Source organism: Berghia stephanieae, chromosome 2 (genome assembly GCF_034508935.2).
Source record: "Berghia stephanieae isolate SIO BIC M18660-M18661 chromosome 2, UCSD_Bste_1.3, whole genome shotgun sequence".
NCBI classification, from domain to species: Eukaryota; Metazoa; Mollusca; class Gastropoda; order Nudibranchia; family Aeolidiidae; genus Berghia; species Berghia stephanieae.
In genome coordinates this window covers 55,080,891-55,098,530 of record NC_088361.1, presented here as the reverse complement: position 1 = coordinate 55,098,530, position 17,640 = coordinate 55,080,891, and the positions used below count along the sequence as shown (strand labels likewise).

The 17,640-nt window shown below is 33.8% G+C and overlaps 1 protein-coding gene across 16 annotated transcripts in view; it reads right to left on the bottom strand.

Moving 5' to 3' along the window:
* The window catches only part of LOC144965175 (zwei Ig domain protein zig-8-like), a 254,589-nt gene that overhangs the window by 32,108 nt on the left and 204,841 nt on the right, over nt 1-17,640 (bottom strand). For 6 of the 16 annotated variants that reach the window (XM_078900230.1, XM_078900228.1, XM_078900232.1 and 3 more), the window contains 4 exons: nt 17,170-17,257; nt 8,752-8,802; nt 5,813-6,027; nt 383-542 (listed from right to left, as the gene is read on the bottom strand). In XM_078900230.1, coding sequence (XP_078756356.1) covers nt 383-542; nt 5,813-6,027; nt 8,752-8,802; nt 17,170-17,257 — 514 coding nt within the window. Of the gene's footprint in view, nt 1-382; nt 543-5,812; nt 6,028-8,751; nt 8,806-17,169; nt 17,258-17,640 lie in introns of all 16 variants that reach the window. The other 10 variants (XM_078900236.1, XM_078900235.1, XM_078900239.1 and 7 more) reach the window with 3 other exon arrangements.

Genomic DNA, 17,640 nt, shown 5'->3' with positions numbered 1-17,640 from the left:
GTTATACTTGTTGAAAAACCATAGAGTTTATATTTTTAATTTTTAATATCCGATAATCTGTTTTTTTAAAAGAAGTAAACAGAAAAAGAAAAACATATTAGATTACAATACATCTCAACAATTTATGGAAACGAAATATATTAACGCAAGAAACAAAAAGATACATCAGATACTTCGAGTATCAAAGAACGTCTAGGCATACCTCTCCTAGAGACTCAATCTCTAGCTACTTATCTTATCTTTCCTCACATCCAAGTCCAGAAACTACATACGACATATACACGGAAGTTACAACGATGCGGGAGGTGAGCACATAAACCAGTGACATCACAGCAATGTGTGTTTGTGGTGTGTGTTGTAAGTGTTTAATGTTATCACGTACAGAATTTCGTACCGTTGAGCACATCCACCCGGGCTGAGGTGATCTGCAGGGCCGATGTCCGACAGATGTACACGCCAGCGTTGTCCATGTCCGCTGATTCTATCTCAAGGAAACTGTGGATTGTTTTATCCATTAAAGATACCCTTTTCTCTATTCTTATCTGAAGAAATAAGAGTAAAAAATGTTCATATGCATTTTCTTTCTTCCCTATATCAAAGTATATATATATATATATTAATTCAAGACAGAAGACATACATATGAATATAAGATCTTGTCTAGAGTATGTAAATAGTATTTAAGCTGTTAACAGTCTATTAACATTGAGAACGTTTAAAGTCACGATGCTAGATATTTGCCTGGCATTTCGACATCTATCTTATTTATAAAGATTAAAGTATCTAAATTTGTCTTCACTAAAATATCGTACAATAAGAGGTGATCTTATTCAGATGTATGGACTCGTGCATGTTTCTTACAATATGGATTATAAAGATTTTAGTTATTATTCACATATTACAAACACTAGGGGAGATAAGTTTAAGATATATAACCTTATTCAAAGAATTGTGGGAATTTGGAATAATCTAAAGTTTGAGACAAAAACTGCAAATTCAATTAATATTTTAAGAATGTCATTGATAAAGAACATAGAAAAGTGAGTGGAGCAGGCACTTATGTTGATAGTAACAAGACATGAAGTGAGTAGGAAAGTGTCAGAAGACGGGGAGAGTGGCTCAAGATAGAAATAGAGTTTGAAACGACTTTTTGGGGGTCGTGGATAGCGCTCAAAAGATAATCACGATATCCCCATCCAGGCGGAGTTATCGTACCAGTAAGGTCGCGGGTTCGAACCCACATCGCCGCCGTGAAGATTTTAATCTCTGTTATCTTCTGGCACTTTCCTACTCACTTCATGTCTTGATAAAGAACTGATCAACATAATATTTAATTTTGATGAAAAATGTCACATGACATTTGTATATCAATTATTTCAAACGCTCAAATGTATAAAGTTGGACATGCCAAGTGAATGTAAATGGAGATAATTATGCTACGAATATTGACTATAACACTTATCTGTGTATTTTTATATTTAATACTCAATATTAGTATTTAACATTGAATGTTGTTTATATAGTTTTGATAAATTGTATCTATGCATGAAAGTTACACAGAGCATTTAAAGGTTTTTAGAATCTATAAGCTCTTAAACAATACTATACTATACGATATAAAATCTTTTTTAACATAGAGATTTATGTCAACATTGTTTAGTACAGCCCATGTTTAATTTTCGCCAGCGAGTACAGAACTACTAGCAAATCTAAACTTTTTTTAACGATTTTTTTCCAGTTTGATATGCCAGAAGCTTGCAAACCATTTTTTAAAAATTGAGAGTAATTCTATCACCTGTTGACTCAGTGATTGTTTAGAAAATTTGCTAAGGCAAAATGATCTGTATTTGATAATATATAAAATCTGCCAGGTCATTACAATCGGTCATTGACGTTGCACATCGTCATCTGGCCGCCCAGTTACCAGATTCATTTAAATATACTTACATACTTTATTACCGGGCCGATTTTGTTCGTTGACGACTTAAATGATTCGTCTTGATCGTGATAGCTTTTATTTATCCTCATTATTGCGGGTTCGCCATCAGTATATATATATATATATATATAAATATAAGATCCTTATAAACCAATCTTATATATATATATATATATATCATTGTATATATATATATATATATATATATATATATATATATATATATATATATATATATATATATATACAGGGACGGCTGGTAATAATGGGCAGGGTGGGCAAATACCAGCCTGTTTTTTTCAAGTTATACGCTGTATTACCAGGTCCGAAATAATCTAATCTAAATTAGATAATTTCAAAAGTTACTACTTAAACTTGATACTTCGTACTGAAATCAATTTGTGTGTATTTTTGATAGATTGCGAATGACCATGCACCCCGTAATGCATAAACCAGGATACGCTCCTGTTCTTTTTATCAACCCCCCCCCTCCCCTCCCCAACCACTCCACTCCGCCCACATCGTCATCTCATCGTCACGTCGCCTGACGGTGAACTAACTCCGATTTTTACTGTCTGGCCTCTCTAGTACTAGGTCGGGCTAATTCAAATGAGCCCACCTTAATAACCAGTGAACACTGAATAGAGCTTTTGGCAAACGAACTTTTTCTTATTTATTGCCTTACTTGTGCTGGTACCATTGATGTAATGACTTTGGGAAGGTTCCAGTATTGAATTAAATTTATTAACTTACTAATATTATATCAATTTAGTATTAATTTGTGTTGTTTTTATATATTTGTTTATCCATTTAAATTATTTCTTTTTTTTTCTCGTTTTCTTTAAGTACTTCTCAAAACTCATTTATTTAAATTGTTTTCTTATTTGTTTTTTGTTGTTTTTTTGTTTTTGTTTTTTAACAAATTAATTTGTTAGTTCTTTTTTTTTATTATTCTTAAAGTAATTACCGCTGTATTTTTATTGCCAGACTAAATAATTTTGCAAAACAATGTAATTTTCTATTGTATTTCCTCTAATAAAACAAAACATTTTATTCAAAAGTCACGACTAAATAAATATTAATACAACCACCATTTTGGTTTTCTCAACAATTGAATTAGTATACGAGAAATACTCTTCTGAGTAAGGAGAGAGTTGAATTCTAAGTTATAGAGGAAATAAAGACGTTTAAAGGAAGGGTGGGCAGATTCCGTACTTGCCCGTCCTGAAGCTAATACATACATAAGATAGTTCGCGACGAAGAGGCGGGAAGCTAGGGGTTGGTTGGGGAAGGAGCATAGCACTGTTGTATAGATAGCATTGGGAAGGAGTAAAGATAACACGGTCGTTATTGTGATAGTATAACGAATGCATGAGGAGAGATTGATAACATTCTTTTGTCTTAATTGTATTGTGTGAATTATTGGCGAAAGCCTAAGATTAAATAAACTTTGTAATATCGTATGGTGGTAACCATCATTGTCGACGACATCGTGGTTGTCATCATCATCATCATCATCATCATCATCATCATCATCATCATCATCATCATCATCATCATCATCATAACAACAACAACAACAACAACAACAACAACAACAACAACAACAACAATATTAACAACAAGTACAACAATCGTCTCCACAACTATCATTCTAACCAACAGCACCACCAAAACCACTATCATAATTACATCCTCCCTCACCGCCTCGTCTTCCTCCTCCTCCTCCACCACCACCACCACCGCTACCACTATTCCAACCACTACCACCACCGGCACAATCATTCTAACCACCAAGACAGCAGTAAAAATGATGCAATTTCAGCTCTGAATGAAACTCGAGTCATATCGCTGTTGTTGCTTCTCGATGAAAACTTTAAGGTTACTACATACTACTGAAAACCAGTAATGTAACAGAAATATTAATCTCGCCGTTGAGGGATTAAAGCATCTCTTTAGTTTTTCGAGTGAACGAAATGGACTTCTATTGTCAAGGTGTTGTCGCATTATGTCTCGTCGCTTTAGTTTTTAGTTGTATTCTCTTTCGTGATTATTTTTTGATTACGTTTGGAATAATTAAAATCTACTGGTATTGTCATTTCATTGTGAATGTGATTATTTGTGGTTGAAATATTTTTTTAAAGGTGAAAAAAAAATTATAATTAAAATAAATAAATAAATAAATAAATAATATATATATATATATATATATATATATATATATATATATATATATATATATATATATATGACCGGATCATCTTTGCCCAACCACTGTAAATAGGCTAGAACCGCCACTGTATATATATATAATATATATATATATATATATATATATATATATATATATATATAAATATATATGATTGGTAGGTATACAAAATGGCAGCTTAAAGGCTCGAAGAGATAAATAGCTTATTATTTCATTTTGCCTGCAGAAAAAAAAATACATTGTGTGGCAACCCCATCTCGTAATTATTTCCCTCTAGTCAGCACTACGAGAGGTGTTAACCATTCATTCATTACATTTCTACCATCGATCACATGACTGCACTTGGCGTGACGGCATTGATCCTTGCCCTATTTTTTGTTCCTGACTGTTGTTTTATTCCTATATAACAACTAGGTAGGCCGAGCTAACAACATTCACTCGATGACTCAATGGGTTATCCCTGGCTTCTATAGCTTGTGGGCATTTAGACCAATCGCAACTTAAAACACACACAAACTAACTTAGTTCGAATCCAAGGGATGTATTTCTTATTTTTATGCGGCCAAACATTTTCCCTAGCCCGGTCTACATCGCAATGATTGGACAATAAGTGGCATAAATTTTAATTTGTTATCAGTCCTTTTAATTCAGCAATAATTCAACAAAACTTGAATTTAATCAGTTGACACGAATCTAAATATTTGGTCAGGAAACTGTTCGTTCACAAATCGATCGATTTAATTGACTTTCATCGGAAATGCAAAGTAAATAGAATAATTTTTTAGTTTTTAAAAAAAAAAAATGTAAATTTGTGAGGCACGTTTTAAAAACTTTTAATTATTCGAGGAGAATCAGTAACAATTCAAAAGTTAAGTTTACGTTATTTTGATTATATGTTTTACCTATTTACCCAGTTAGATCAACCTAGTTTTGTTCTTTTATTTTTTTATTATCTCTTTCCTTTCTTGTAAATATAATTTTGAAACCCTATCTTCCTCTCCCGTTCTCACACTTTCTCAGTCTCTCTCTTTCTTCGCCCCCCCCCCCCTCCTCTCTCTCTCTCTCTCTCTCTCTCTCTCTCTCTCTCTCTCTCTCTCTCTCTCTCTCTCTCTCTCTCATGTTTTAGCTATGGCAATGTAATATAACATATTTCCTTTTCTTGTTTACCTGAAGTAGGCCAAAGGCCGAAACGTCGTTTACTTTGTTTTGTATCTTTTATAAGAGTAATTTATCCTCCATTTATCTTACTATACAAATTCGAAAGGTTGTGTAACGTACCTCGAAATAATTCACCCAAAGAATACATGTGTTGAGAACATATCGTGGCGGTATGTTCAGTGACAACTTTTGGTTGGACGTTTCTGCTCTGTTTGCATTGTCCATATGACATTTTGAAAATTGGTTAGAATTACGATACAGTCGTCAATATTAATATCAAGCTGAGATGAATTTGTCACGATTAGCCGGCAACTTTGTCCAAACTAATGCGATAAATTTTATTTTGTCCTGATTTCCCAATTGGAGAGGGTTCCATTTTATGTTCCCCGGTATCAATATTACATTAAATCCAACTAGCTTTTGATAGCAAATTAACTTTTTTATAATATAATCTCGAAACACGTTTTTTTATTTTTGCAAAATGACAAGTCATTCGATCCCCACCTTTTTCTTGACATCAGTTGTCAGCTTTTGGCCATTAAAGAACCAGTCGAGGTCGTGTAAGGGATGGCCATTATTGATGCTTGTGGCATTGCAGACAAGACGAAGCTTATGGTCCTTCTCTACATAGGTGCGACCAGTTATGTTGATCCCCCGGGAAGGAGAGAAATTGTCGGGCAGTTGTCTTGACGGGTTCCATTCACTGCCGGATGCAGGGTCTAAAAGTTGGAATGAAAGAAACAAAAACCTTAACTGCCCAAATTTAAATCCATTTGGGTTGTGGTTATGCTATATATATTATCGTATGTATCTACAATAATGCATTTATGCCTAAAACTCATACCTTATAAGCATTAATGAATATAATGTGAATGCCGGCTATATTTATCTTTATATTATTTCTTTTGTTAGAACAGCGAGCTCTTTGGGTATTCCTGGATACTAAAAACAGGTCAGCAACATTTGTATTAAAGAAAGATCACGTACATATAATCTAAAAGAGAATTCAATGCAAGGGAGGTCTCATAGCCATATTATTTCCATTGGAAAATTTAATGGAAAATTATGTTGTGAGAGAGGTTCGTTTCAGATGATACAAAAATTAATCACTTATCCTGTTCAAATTAATTAAGATTTTTCTAAATTATCACAGCTCATCTTTAAGGGCGGTGTTTTGCCGTTGATGCCAATTATTTTTTTTATATATTTCACATTCAATAAATCACATCATCTTCTTTCAAAGAAGAACAGGGAAGGAAAGGGTGAGGAGGGTGGGGGATGGGGTTGTCGATTATTGAAAGGTCAACTGATTAAGTTCTCTGATATGGTTTATATAGTTATAATCATCTTGGATATTCTGGCAAGTGGAACTATTTAGAGAGCCAGGTATGACGTGTTTCTATTTTTTTTTTTTTTTTTTTTCTTTTTTTTTTTTTGTTGTTTTGTTTTGTCTTTTAATTTTTTTGTTGTTATTTTTTTTTTGTTGGTATTCTAGTTTTTGCTTTTTTTTTGGTTTTATTTTTAGTTTGCATTTTCTATATTTTTATAATGTATTTGCACTTCTTTTTATTCTATACACTAATGGTGACGTAGAAGCGCAAACATCCATTACCATTATAAACGTGTTCTAATTTACCACGTGTGTTAGTCTTAGTTTTCTACATATTATAGACGTCGTCCCCTCTTTACCACCTCCCTATGTACGACATAATGGGGGGGGGGGGGGGGGGGTAGTGAAAAAAATATTATTTTCTTTCTTTAGAATTGCCTCCAAATACGAAAAGGCATGCCATGAAGAACAACGGTATTGCTGATAGAAAATCAAAATAAATTCTCTCATTGGGATTATCTATGACGATCACATAATTGTCTTGTCATGTGAAAACAAAATTATAAATATCAAAGTGTTGTTTCTTCAATCAAATTGGTATATTAAGATGTCATATTTGATGCCTTTTAACGTGTGTTATGATCTGCTGGATAAAATATTTTAATAAATGTGGGTTGTTTTCTCTCAACATTGATGGTTAATAATCGTTTACTCGATTACGACTTTCCTTTTGTTCTTAATTACTATTAAACATAAATAAACAATTAAATGATATTATCTTTTATACACATAGTTATTAAACGATACTAGAAATATACACATTCATCTTTAGTAAAACATTTCATGGATCTCGTTTGCTTTCTTTCCTTACTTATAAAATCTTCAGTTCTCTCAAACTTAAAAAAAATTAATTCATTTATGCCTATTGGGTTTTTAATCATTTTTCTTACCCTCCATAGTTGATGAGCGTTAACCCTTGAATTGCGTAAGAATGCTAAGGTGATTTTATGCTCATAGTGAAAGAATGTCCAATTTAATAGTTTCTTACAATTTATTATAAGAATCTAAAACAAAAGGAAGACATCAAAAACAACATGTGAAGCAAACTTGACAAAGCTTAAAAAGCGTAATATGCATATTTATAAAGGGCTAATAGCTGCATTGGAAAATTATAAGGTAGCTTTAAACATAATATGATACATAGTTATCAACTTATAAATTAAAGCAATGTTGATGGTGATGATGATGTTGATGATAGTGATGATGAGAGTGATATAATCATGGTGGTGGTGATGATGTTGAGGATGATGATGATGATGATGGCAATGATGATGATGATGATGATGATGATTATGATGATGATTATGATGATGATGATGATGATGATTATGGCAATGGTGATGATGATGATGATGATGATGATGATGATGATGATGATGATGATGATGATGATGATGATGATGATGATGGTGATGTATCTTTTTTATAATGGTAAAACTGGTGATGACAATACTGCTGCATTTATTTTGTAGCCGCCGGTGCCGCCGACAATGATGATGCTTGATGATAATGAGAATAACACACAGAGGAGCAGTAACGAGAACATTATATATGAAAGAACCAAAGCGTGAAAACAACATACATAAATAACGATAATGATCAATAGTCATATTATATCAATTCTATACTAGAACATGTTCTTTATGTCTTTCAGGGATAAACTGTTTTGATATCACCAACAACTCTCTCTCTCTCTCTCTCTCTCTCTCTCTCTCTCTCTCTCTCTCTCTCTCTCTATCTATCTATCTCTCTCTCTCTCTCTCTCTCTCTCACTCTTTCGTTCTTTCTTTCTTTTTTTCTTTCTCTTTCTTTCTTATCTTGTCTTTTAGTCCTTCTCGTTTTCACTCTTTCTGACATATTCGTTACCACACACAAACAATAACATATTCACACAGAGAAAGAGATAGAGAGAACGACGAGAGAGAGAGAGAGAGAGAGAGAGAGAGAGAGAGAGAGAAGGAAGAGGAGACAGAGAGAAATCACCCTTATAACGATTGGTTGAGAATCCAATAATTCCAGGTAATCAGCTAAGTATGACGTGGTTATTACTTACCTGTAATTTTGTACCTGTCCTTTTTCCTTTTCCTATTCTTATTTTTCTTTCCTGCTGTGGAAAAACAATATGGAGCTCTCTTTAACTGCATATTATGAGGTTATCAAGGAGCATGGGTGAATGGGAAGCTGACTTCAAAGGAAATGATAACATAATGAATACAATAAAGGGTAATCCAATAAATAGACTGGTCAAACTGGTGTTACAGTAAAAAATGTATTGTGCGAAGAGACAGATAGAATAATAATAATAATAATAATAATAATAATAATAATAATAATAATAATAATAATAATAAGAAGAAGAAGAAGAAGAAGAAGAAGAAGAAGAAGAAGAAGAAGAAGATGATGATGATGATGATGATGATGATGATGATGATGATGATGATGATGACCATGATGATGAAGTAGAAGAAGTAGGAGAGGGTGGAGGATGGGAATGAGGAGGAGGAGGAGGGAGATGGAGAGAGAGAGAGAGAGAGAGAGAGAGAGAGAGGGATAGACAGATAAATAGATGGCAAGATGGAGATAGAAATAGAGAGAGATAGAGACAGATAGGAAGAACGAAAGAGAGAGATAGAGAGCGAGAGAGAGAGAGTGGCCGTAAAGGATGAAGGGAATAAAACGACGGAGAGTCAGAAATTTCAATTGAAGAAGTAACGTAAAAAGATGACGAAGTAGTGAAAAAGGACAAGATGAAAGTAAAGCAAAATGCCTTAGAAACAATACCAGAATAGAACTCTGCCTTGTTTGCAGGAGATAAAGGATAGAGATAGAGCTAGAGAGAGAGAGAGAGAGAGAGAGAGAGAGATGAGAGAGATAGACAGAGAGCGATTGAGAGAGATTGAGAGATACAGAGGTTGAGAGAGATTGAGAGAGATAGAAAGAAAGTGAGAGAGAGATATTGAGAGATAAAGAGAGAGAGAAAGATAGAGAGAGAGAGAGAGAGAGAGAGAGAGAGAGAGAGAGAGAAAGAGAGGGCGCGAAAGAGAGAGACAGATTATAAAATGAAACAAAACGGAACCAATTTATCAAAGCAGGTAAACTAATTTTTATCATTTTTTTTTATCCAAAAGCAAACAAGATACAATATATTTATCCAATTATGAGGTTCGTCATAATTGGCAAGGCATCGTCACCATCTGAGAGGTGCATTCCACTTAAAACAGATTTGTCAATTGTAACGGTTCGTTAAATCCTTTATAATCGGATTTCTATAATTATCGTTATTGTTGTTCTATAATTTACTTGATCAATCTGTTATCGGAGTGAGCAAGGAACACTTATAAAGACGGGATTCCGCTTTAATTGGCTTATTTGTCATTTCTTCGCGTTGTCTCATCTTTTTTCTTTTTTATTTATTTATTTTTTTGTAATTTGAGTTATGTCTTCTTCTTTAAAAATATTGGACAAAAAAAAAAAGAAAGAATAAATGAGGGAAAATATTTCACTTTTTCATTTTTTCATGGGGACGTCTGTAGCCCAATTAAAGAACACATGTCTCACAAGCAAAGGGACCGGCATCGTTTTGGTGGATGAGTAGATGCAATGATTGAATAATTGAGTCCATTATATCTGGTGGAAGACCTTTGCTGAAGACCGACCCTATCCAAAAGAGTAGCAAGCATTAGCTACTGTCCATTTTACGCCACAGAAACTGGGATAAGTTCTCCGGCTCCATGGGTCTAATGTCTCTGGAGGTTCACTTTTAATATTGGAATAAAAATAGAATGGTGTGAAACACACGACACATTCGGTTGCTTACACATTCGGTCGTAAGGCTTATTTATTGAGTATTTTTTAAAAAAAAGAATGTTAGAGATGATCAATGGAGTTCATATGTATTGATTTTACTTTATCTTTAGATTTGGAAGTGGGTAACAGGAAGCATTATGAGGTCACGAATTATGTCCTAATTTTTTGTTTTTTACTTCTTCACACAGTAGGACACAGTTTTCTGAACCACGCTTTTAAACGACAACAAAATTAACTGAAATCCTATCTATCAAATTAGTTTGACATTAGTTTGACATCGTAATTTACTCATTCGTGTATTTTATTTATTTTTCTATTTATTTACTTGTTTGCTTATTTATTCATTTATCCATGTATTTATTTCATCTCTTATTAATCTATTTAGAATAAGTGTCTAATTCATGATATAAAAACACAATTTCTGTCGGTCGAACCTAAAAAAAAGTAATGAGCTTGTTCTCGTACGACATATCTCCACTACTTCCGTTGAGAAACAGAATTTATGGGAGCGAAAATACAATTTTGATTTATTACGTTTAAATAACAGTCTCTCTGCTACGAGCCAACACAAAAAAAAACAAAACAACAACAACAACAACAAAAATCAAACTAGAACTTGAACTAGTTGGTAGGATGAGATAAATAAACAAATAATAAATAACCTAACATCACGATAAAGATTACAAGATGTCAACATTGTCAAGAGGCTAAATAATAACGACCACTCCTCATAACCGCCTCCTCCATAAACTGTCAGTCCAAGTTATAGTTTGTGCGTATCTTGTTTCTACATTCGTTTGGCCCGGGGCCAACTCGGTGAGAAATAATGGACATCCGTTAACCAAAGCAAGGGAAAATGATGGCTCTCAAAGTGAAGCTCTATTCAATACTAGCCATTTTAAAGGTACCAATTTTAAGGGAGATAATTTATTGACTTTGTGTGACGACGCAATCCCTCTGCGATCCATTTCATGTTGTTCCGTTACTGTGTCCCGATTGCTAGCAAAGACAGATTCTACCATCAATCCACCAATCGAACGTGGTCAGTTTAAAGTGAAGTAATACTGTAAAGTGCTTAAGGTCACGATAGACGATAAATCACTAAAACACGATTCGACAGAGAGCAAACACGGTGATACCAGAATATAACATTTCACATTATCAGCGATGCGTCCGACATTTTTTCCCCAAAATAACTCTTAATAATATAACAAGAAAAACACCCCTCCCCCCTGTCAATAGAAAAATAATTATCTATGTTTACCTCGCCTATTTTTGATTCCACTCCTTCCATGATCAATATTCAATCCTTCAATAAACTCATTTTAAATTATCATTTCAATAGTGATATTATCTTAAAGGTTTGTTTTTTTTTTCTTGCAGATAAATGTTTTACATCACAGCCATCTTTTTTTCACATTCAAGTCATGTGTGATATTAACCAGTTAACTGCCGTACTCTGGAAAAACACTTATATAAAAAATTGGCCGTCCCAGGTTTGAGAGTTTTTGCCAAGATGAGGATCATTTAAATCGATAGATATTTGAAGGACCGGTTTGCTGGCCAAGTTTTATATACCATTTTTTTTCCAAAGTACGGCAATAACTAGTTAAATGGAAAATGAGAATAACTACCAAGCTGTATACTGTATTGAACAAAAAGAAATAAAACACCTTATAAAGAACAATATTTAATTATTCTCGTTATTGGCTAGATAACGGTTTGAGTCTGAAACGTCCCATTTTAAGTATTTTATTCTTTTTTGAAGCTGTTCATTTTCCCTCATATGCTATATTTTATGTGATAAATGCCTCACAGTTGGAAAAAATTACACCAAAACGAGAAACGTAGGAGCTCGCGCGAGACCAAGCGGAATATGTTTGGGTCTCCATTATTATAAAGTCAAACTTATACAACCCTATAAAGACTATAAACCCTTTGTATAATATGTACGACTTTAGCAATTCGGATATATAAAATGTGGAGCCCTTAGTGCATCACCCGTATAAATGTGGATGAATGCCATGTTTTTCTTTAACTTTCTATAATTTCAAATGGATATTTAAGTGCTCTCAATGGTTCTTCCTTATTATCAATCTCGATAATTATATCAATCAATTTTCCCATATTTTTTTTTTACTTACTTTGATAGAAATATACGAACTCCTTTTCCAGAGACTGTAAACACATTATACCGTCTACGTTTGAACGGTGACTAATACACTTTGGCTCTACTGCTAATACATAAGATTTCTTTTTTCATTTCTAATTGATATTCACGTCACTGATATTGGAAAAAAAAACAAAAAAAAAAAACAACAACCTTAGATCGAAGATTACGTCTGAGCAAATCCTTGGAGTTGATGTCATAGTATTCTAACTGATTTCCTGACTGTCGATGCTGCTAAGAGTTACTTACACGATTGACTAGAGCAGACAGGGACATTTGTGACCCATCGCCGTAAAACGGTATCATGTATGGTTGTTTAACCCTCTTCTTACCAGCCATTTTCAGGATTTCCCCCACAACGGCTATGTGGTCTAGTGGTATGACACTCGCTTTCGGATCGGAAGGTCCTGGGTTCGAGCCTCGCGCTCGGCGCAGTCGAGTCCTTGGAAAGGCTCTTTATTCACATTCTCTCACCGAACTCAGGTGTAAAATGAGTACCCGGCCGTAAACAGCGTTGTCTTTGTCCGAAAAATTGTAATAGCGCCTAACAGGCGTTATGTCCCGCCCTACATGTTAAATGTTGCTGTTGACCAGGGACCTCTAGTAAAGCGCTTTGAGCACATTTAGTGGATATTACGCTATATAAAAGCTCAATTTTTTATTTTTTATTTAACTTCAATCTCAACTAACACTCAGACATAATAGCAGTAAAATTCTTGCGATACATAGTTTGTTTAGCACAACACATGCTCTACATAAAACTGTTCAATTCCTTTAAATATTATGATGTATAAAAGAAAATGGAATGAGAAAAAGGTTGGTTGTATCGTAACGAATGTGATGATTTTCCTGTAGTTGGTAAGGAGAGGCTTAAAAAGCCTAAAATAGATTCTATAGGGTAGTCAAAAATATAACACTTCGGTTAATCTCATTTGTTTTATTGAAGACAAAATAGACGTGTGATTTGTTTAGAACGGCAAACGCTAAGAGAAGGAACGAATTTTATGTTACTCAGCTCTTTGTTTTTGTTTTAAGTTTTAAGACAGCCATTTTAATCATTAATTTTCACAAAAATTGTATCAATCAGTCTATATACGTTCAATGACACAAATAATGTCTTGTGTTGGTACGTAATATCCGGCTGTCGAAAGTTGTGATATTTTACCTAAACGCTTGATTTTTGTTTGTTTGTTTTTTGTTTTTGTTTTTTTTTTTTTGGGGGGGGGGGGTTGTTGGGTTTGTTTGTTTTTTGTTTTTTTTTTTTTTTTGTTTTTTTTTTCGTTTTGACACCTTCTCTAACTCGATAGTATAACAACTTTCTGAGACGATAGGTCATATTAATGAAAGTAAATACTTGTATAAGTAGACTGTTCAATGTTTCTTATTTATTCAGGATATGTTATGAAGTTTAAAAAGGTTCTGTATATCATGAAAATTTGAAAATAGTGATACGTGTCGATGTGCAAGTTAGACCGAGCGTGCTTTCCTATAGTCTAGCGTCTTAATCAAGGAACCGCATAACATTTAAAGCTACAAAACTGAGATAACCTACAAGCGATTCGTCCGCGAGGACGAGAGGCGCATGCGCACAACCATTATGACGTTCTCTCTCTAATAACTTTTCCGCCGGTGACGTCACAGACTATGGGTGACGTCCAATCAAGGGACGCTACTCTTCCGCTAATCTCATTCCCTATAGCATTTCTTTGCATTTTTGTGTGAAGTCGTATAAAGTGTTTGGTTCGCAAAAGGATAAAGTTGAGCACCGACCTTATGAGGGTTAAAAATGAACCAAATTAGTATATTGGTATGTTTTATTCAATGACATGATACCAAGAATTGGTAACCAAGAAAACAATAGTATAATATTAAGCAAGGAACGAACTGTTTGTTTTCTTCTGTTAAAATGATTATTATAGCGAAAAGAAAAGCTAGATAGGACACTGTTGTTGTGACCGATCCCAGTTCACAGTCATCGTGATGGAGTCGTAAATCAGGGTTGGGAATAATATACCAAAATCACGCACCGTTAACAAGGTTAGCATCACGACGGATGTTTACTGTTATCGCAAAAGTCGATGTTTATTCGTCTGTCCACGATCAGTTTCGGTTCATCTATTAAACTTTTGTCTTGCTTCTTTTTTTTAGGCAGACTGGAAGGATTCTTGAGTATTTTTTGATGACCGATAGATAGATAGATAGATAGATAGATAGATAGATAGATAGATAGATAGATAGATAGATAGATTGATAGATAGATTGATAGATAGATAGATAGATAGATAGATGGATAGATAGATAGATAGATAGATAGATAGATAGATAGATAGATAGATAGATAGATAGATAGATGGATAGATAGATAGATAGATAGATAGATGGATGGATAGATAGATAGATAGATGGATAGATAGATAGATAGATAGATAGATAGATGATAGATAAGATGGATAGATAGATAGATAGATAGATAGATAGATAGATGGATAGATAGATAGATAGATAGATAGATAGATAGATAGATAGATAGATAGATAGATAGATAGATAGATAGATAGATAGATAGATAGATAGATAGATAGATAGATAGATAGATAGATAGATAGATAGATAGATAGATAGATAGATAGATAGATAGATAGATAGATAGATAGATAGATAGATAGATAGATAGATAGATAGATAGGTGAAAAAGCAGATTGGTATTTGGCAAAAACTGACAAAAAATAATCAAAACTAATTGTAAAACTAAATGTTTCCCTTCCTTGAGGACCATAAACTGGCCCATTGAGCTGAAGAATATCTCAGTTTTTACAGCGTCAGCCGGATGCTCACTGTCCTGTGCGCTTGGGTATGGCTTCATAGAATCGTAATTCCTTATCACTCTCAGAAGACAGGATGATTAAAAAGTAAATTTAAATAAACAAACATACTTTTAACGCCTAGTATACACATAATATAAGAAACAGGTGCAATTGTGTGAATTTGAGTGCTTTACAGAGTGAGCTATCGGAGCCCTGAATTTACGAGAACAGTTTATTTATTCTATCAAAATTAGTTCAAACCGCGGACGCCTTAACCACCTAATAGCTCTAGGTATAATCTCTTTATTTGCAAAATGGGATAAATTACTGACGGGAATTTTCTCGCTGCTTATTCATGTATAATATTATTTCATAATCCAAAATTAAATGTATGCATAAGCAAAAATCATGATTTATTCATGACATTGATCTGAGCGATGACTTTTTGATTCCATACTGTCTGGAAAGAGAGTTGTGGTCAATTTAAAATATGAATAATACTTGGAATGTGTTTTATTTGTAAATTTGGTTTTTATTATACCCAACCTATGAGTGGTTTGTATAAATGACATAGACGTCTATTTTTGCTTATAGATTAGATGAGTCTAGTGTGGATTTGAAATCTGTAATACATGCATAGTTATGTGCACAATAATATGATAAAGTTGAAGCGTTTAGCATTATAGCATTATTTGACTATACTGTCATAAATTCTACTTCCTACAATGTTTCTAGTAGTAAATGCTGACTTGAAATATAGAAGTAAAATTAAAATAACGCTCAACCAAATCTAGTCTTCACAAAGTCCCAGGTTTGAGAGTTTTTGACAAGTCGAAGGTCATTTAAATCATCGATATTTAAAGGACGAATTAACATGCCAAACTTTTAGATACAGGGTTATCCAGAATAGTATTTAAATGGTCAATACAACACTCAACCAAATGTGACATTGTAAGAAAGAAAAAGATCTCGATGTTTGTTTGAGAATAATATATAAATGAAACAACAAAAAAAGGTTCATTTTTTGGGGGGTGGGGAAGGGGGGGGGGGTATATAGTATATTAATCCATTTAAGGTATGAAGGTCTCGTATTAACTAAATTCTGGCAAACAAATATGCTAATTGAGAATATAGTATTGCTTATTTTAAAATAGTTCTGTTCTATCCCTTGTCTCTAGCTTTAAAAAGAAAACCGAATACAGGGTAAGACTATGAGAAGTGAATGGAGTATAATTATTTCTTGGAAAGAACTAAAGAAGAAGATGAAGAAGAAGAAGAAGAAGAAGAAGGAGGAGGAGGAGGAGGAGGAGAAAGAAGAAGAAGAAGAAGAGGAGGAGGAGGGATAGGAGAAGGAGGAGGGGGAGGAGGACAAGAAGAAGAAGAAGAAGAAGAAGAAGAAGAAGAAGAAGAGGAGGAGGAGGAGGAGGAGGAGGAGGAGGAGGAGGAGGAGGAGGAGGAGGAGGAAAGAGTAAAAGGTGAGTATAATGATTAATGCGCACAAGAATGATGATGATGATGATGATGATGATGATGATGGTGATGATCATGATGATGATGATGATGATGATGATGATTATAACGATGATGATGATGATGCTTTTGATATGGACGACAACAAAGATGATGATAAAACCGTTACAATAACATCCACTCTATAGCACTGAGTAAGAAAATATAATTTCGAACTCACGTTTGACAACAAGCTGTACGTATCGCCTGATGGTTTTATCCTTGGATGCCACTTGGCATTCGTAGTCACCGCCATCATCTTTCCGGACCTGGACAATTTGATAAGGGGATAAAATAGACAATGGATAGAGAAATAATCAAGAAGGGAAATGTCATGATAACTATGTGATGTACCACTTTAAAACGGAGTGACTGAGATGCTAAAAAAAAAACTATTTATAGAAGAAATTATGAAGTTGATGTCACACAGCTCTTTGTTTTTCTGTTTTTAGGAATCATTAGTTCTCACTAAATTATACCAATCAGACTATAAACTTAAAAGGTTTCACATAATTATGTGTGTGGTACGTTAAATATGGCTGGCGGATGTTGTAAGTATTTTACCTAAACGCATAGCATAACATATTTACCAAAACAAAACAAAAACAACAACAACAAAAAGAATATAGGACGGTCAGGTTGAATCGATTTA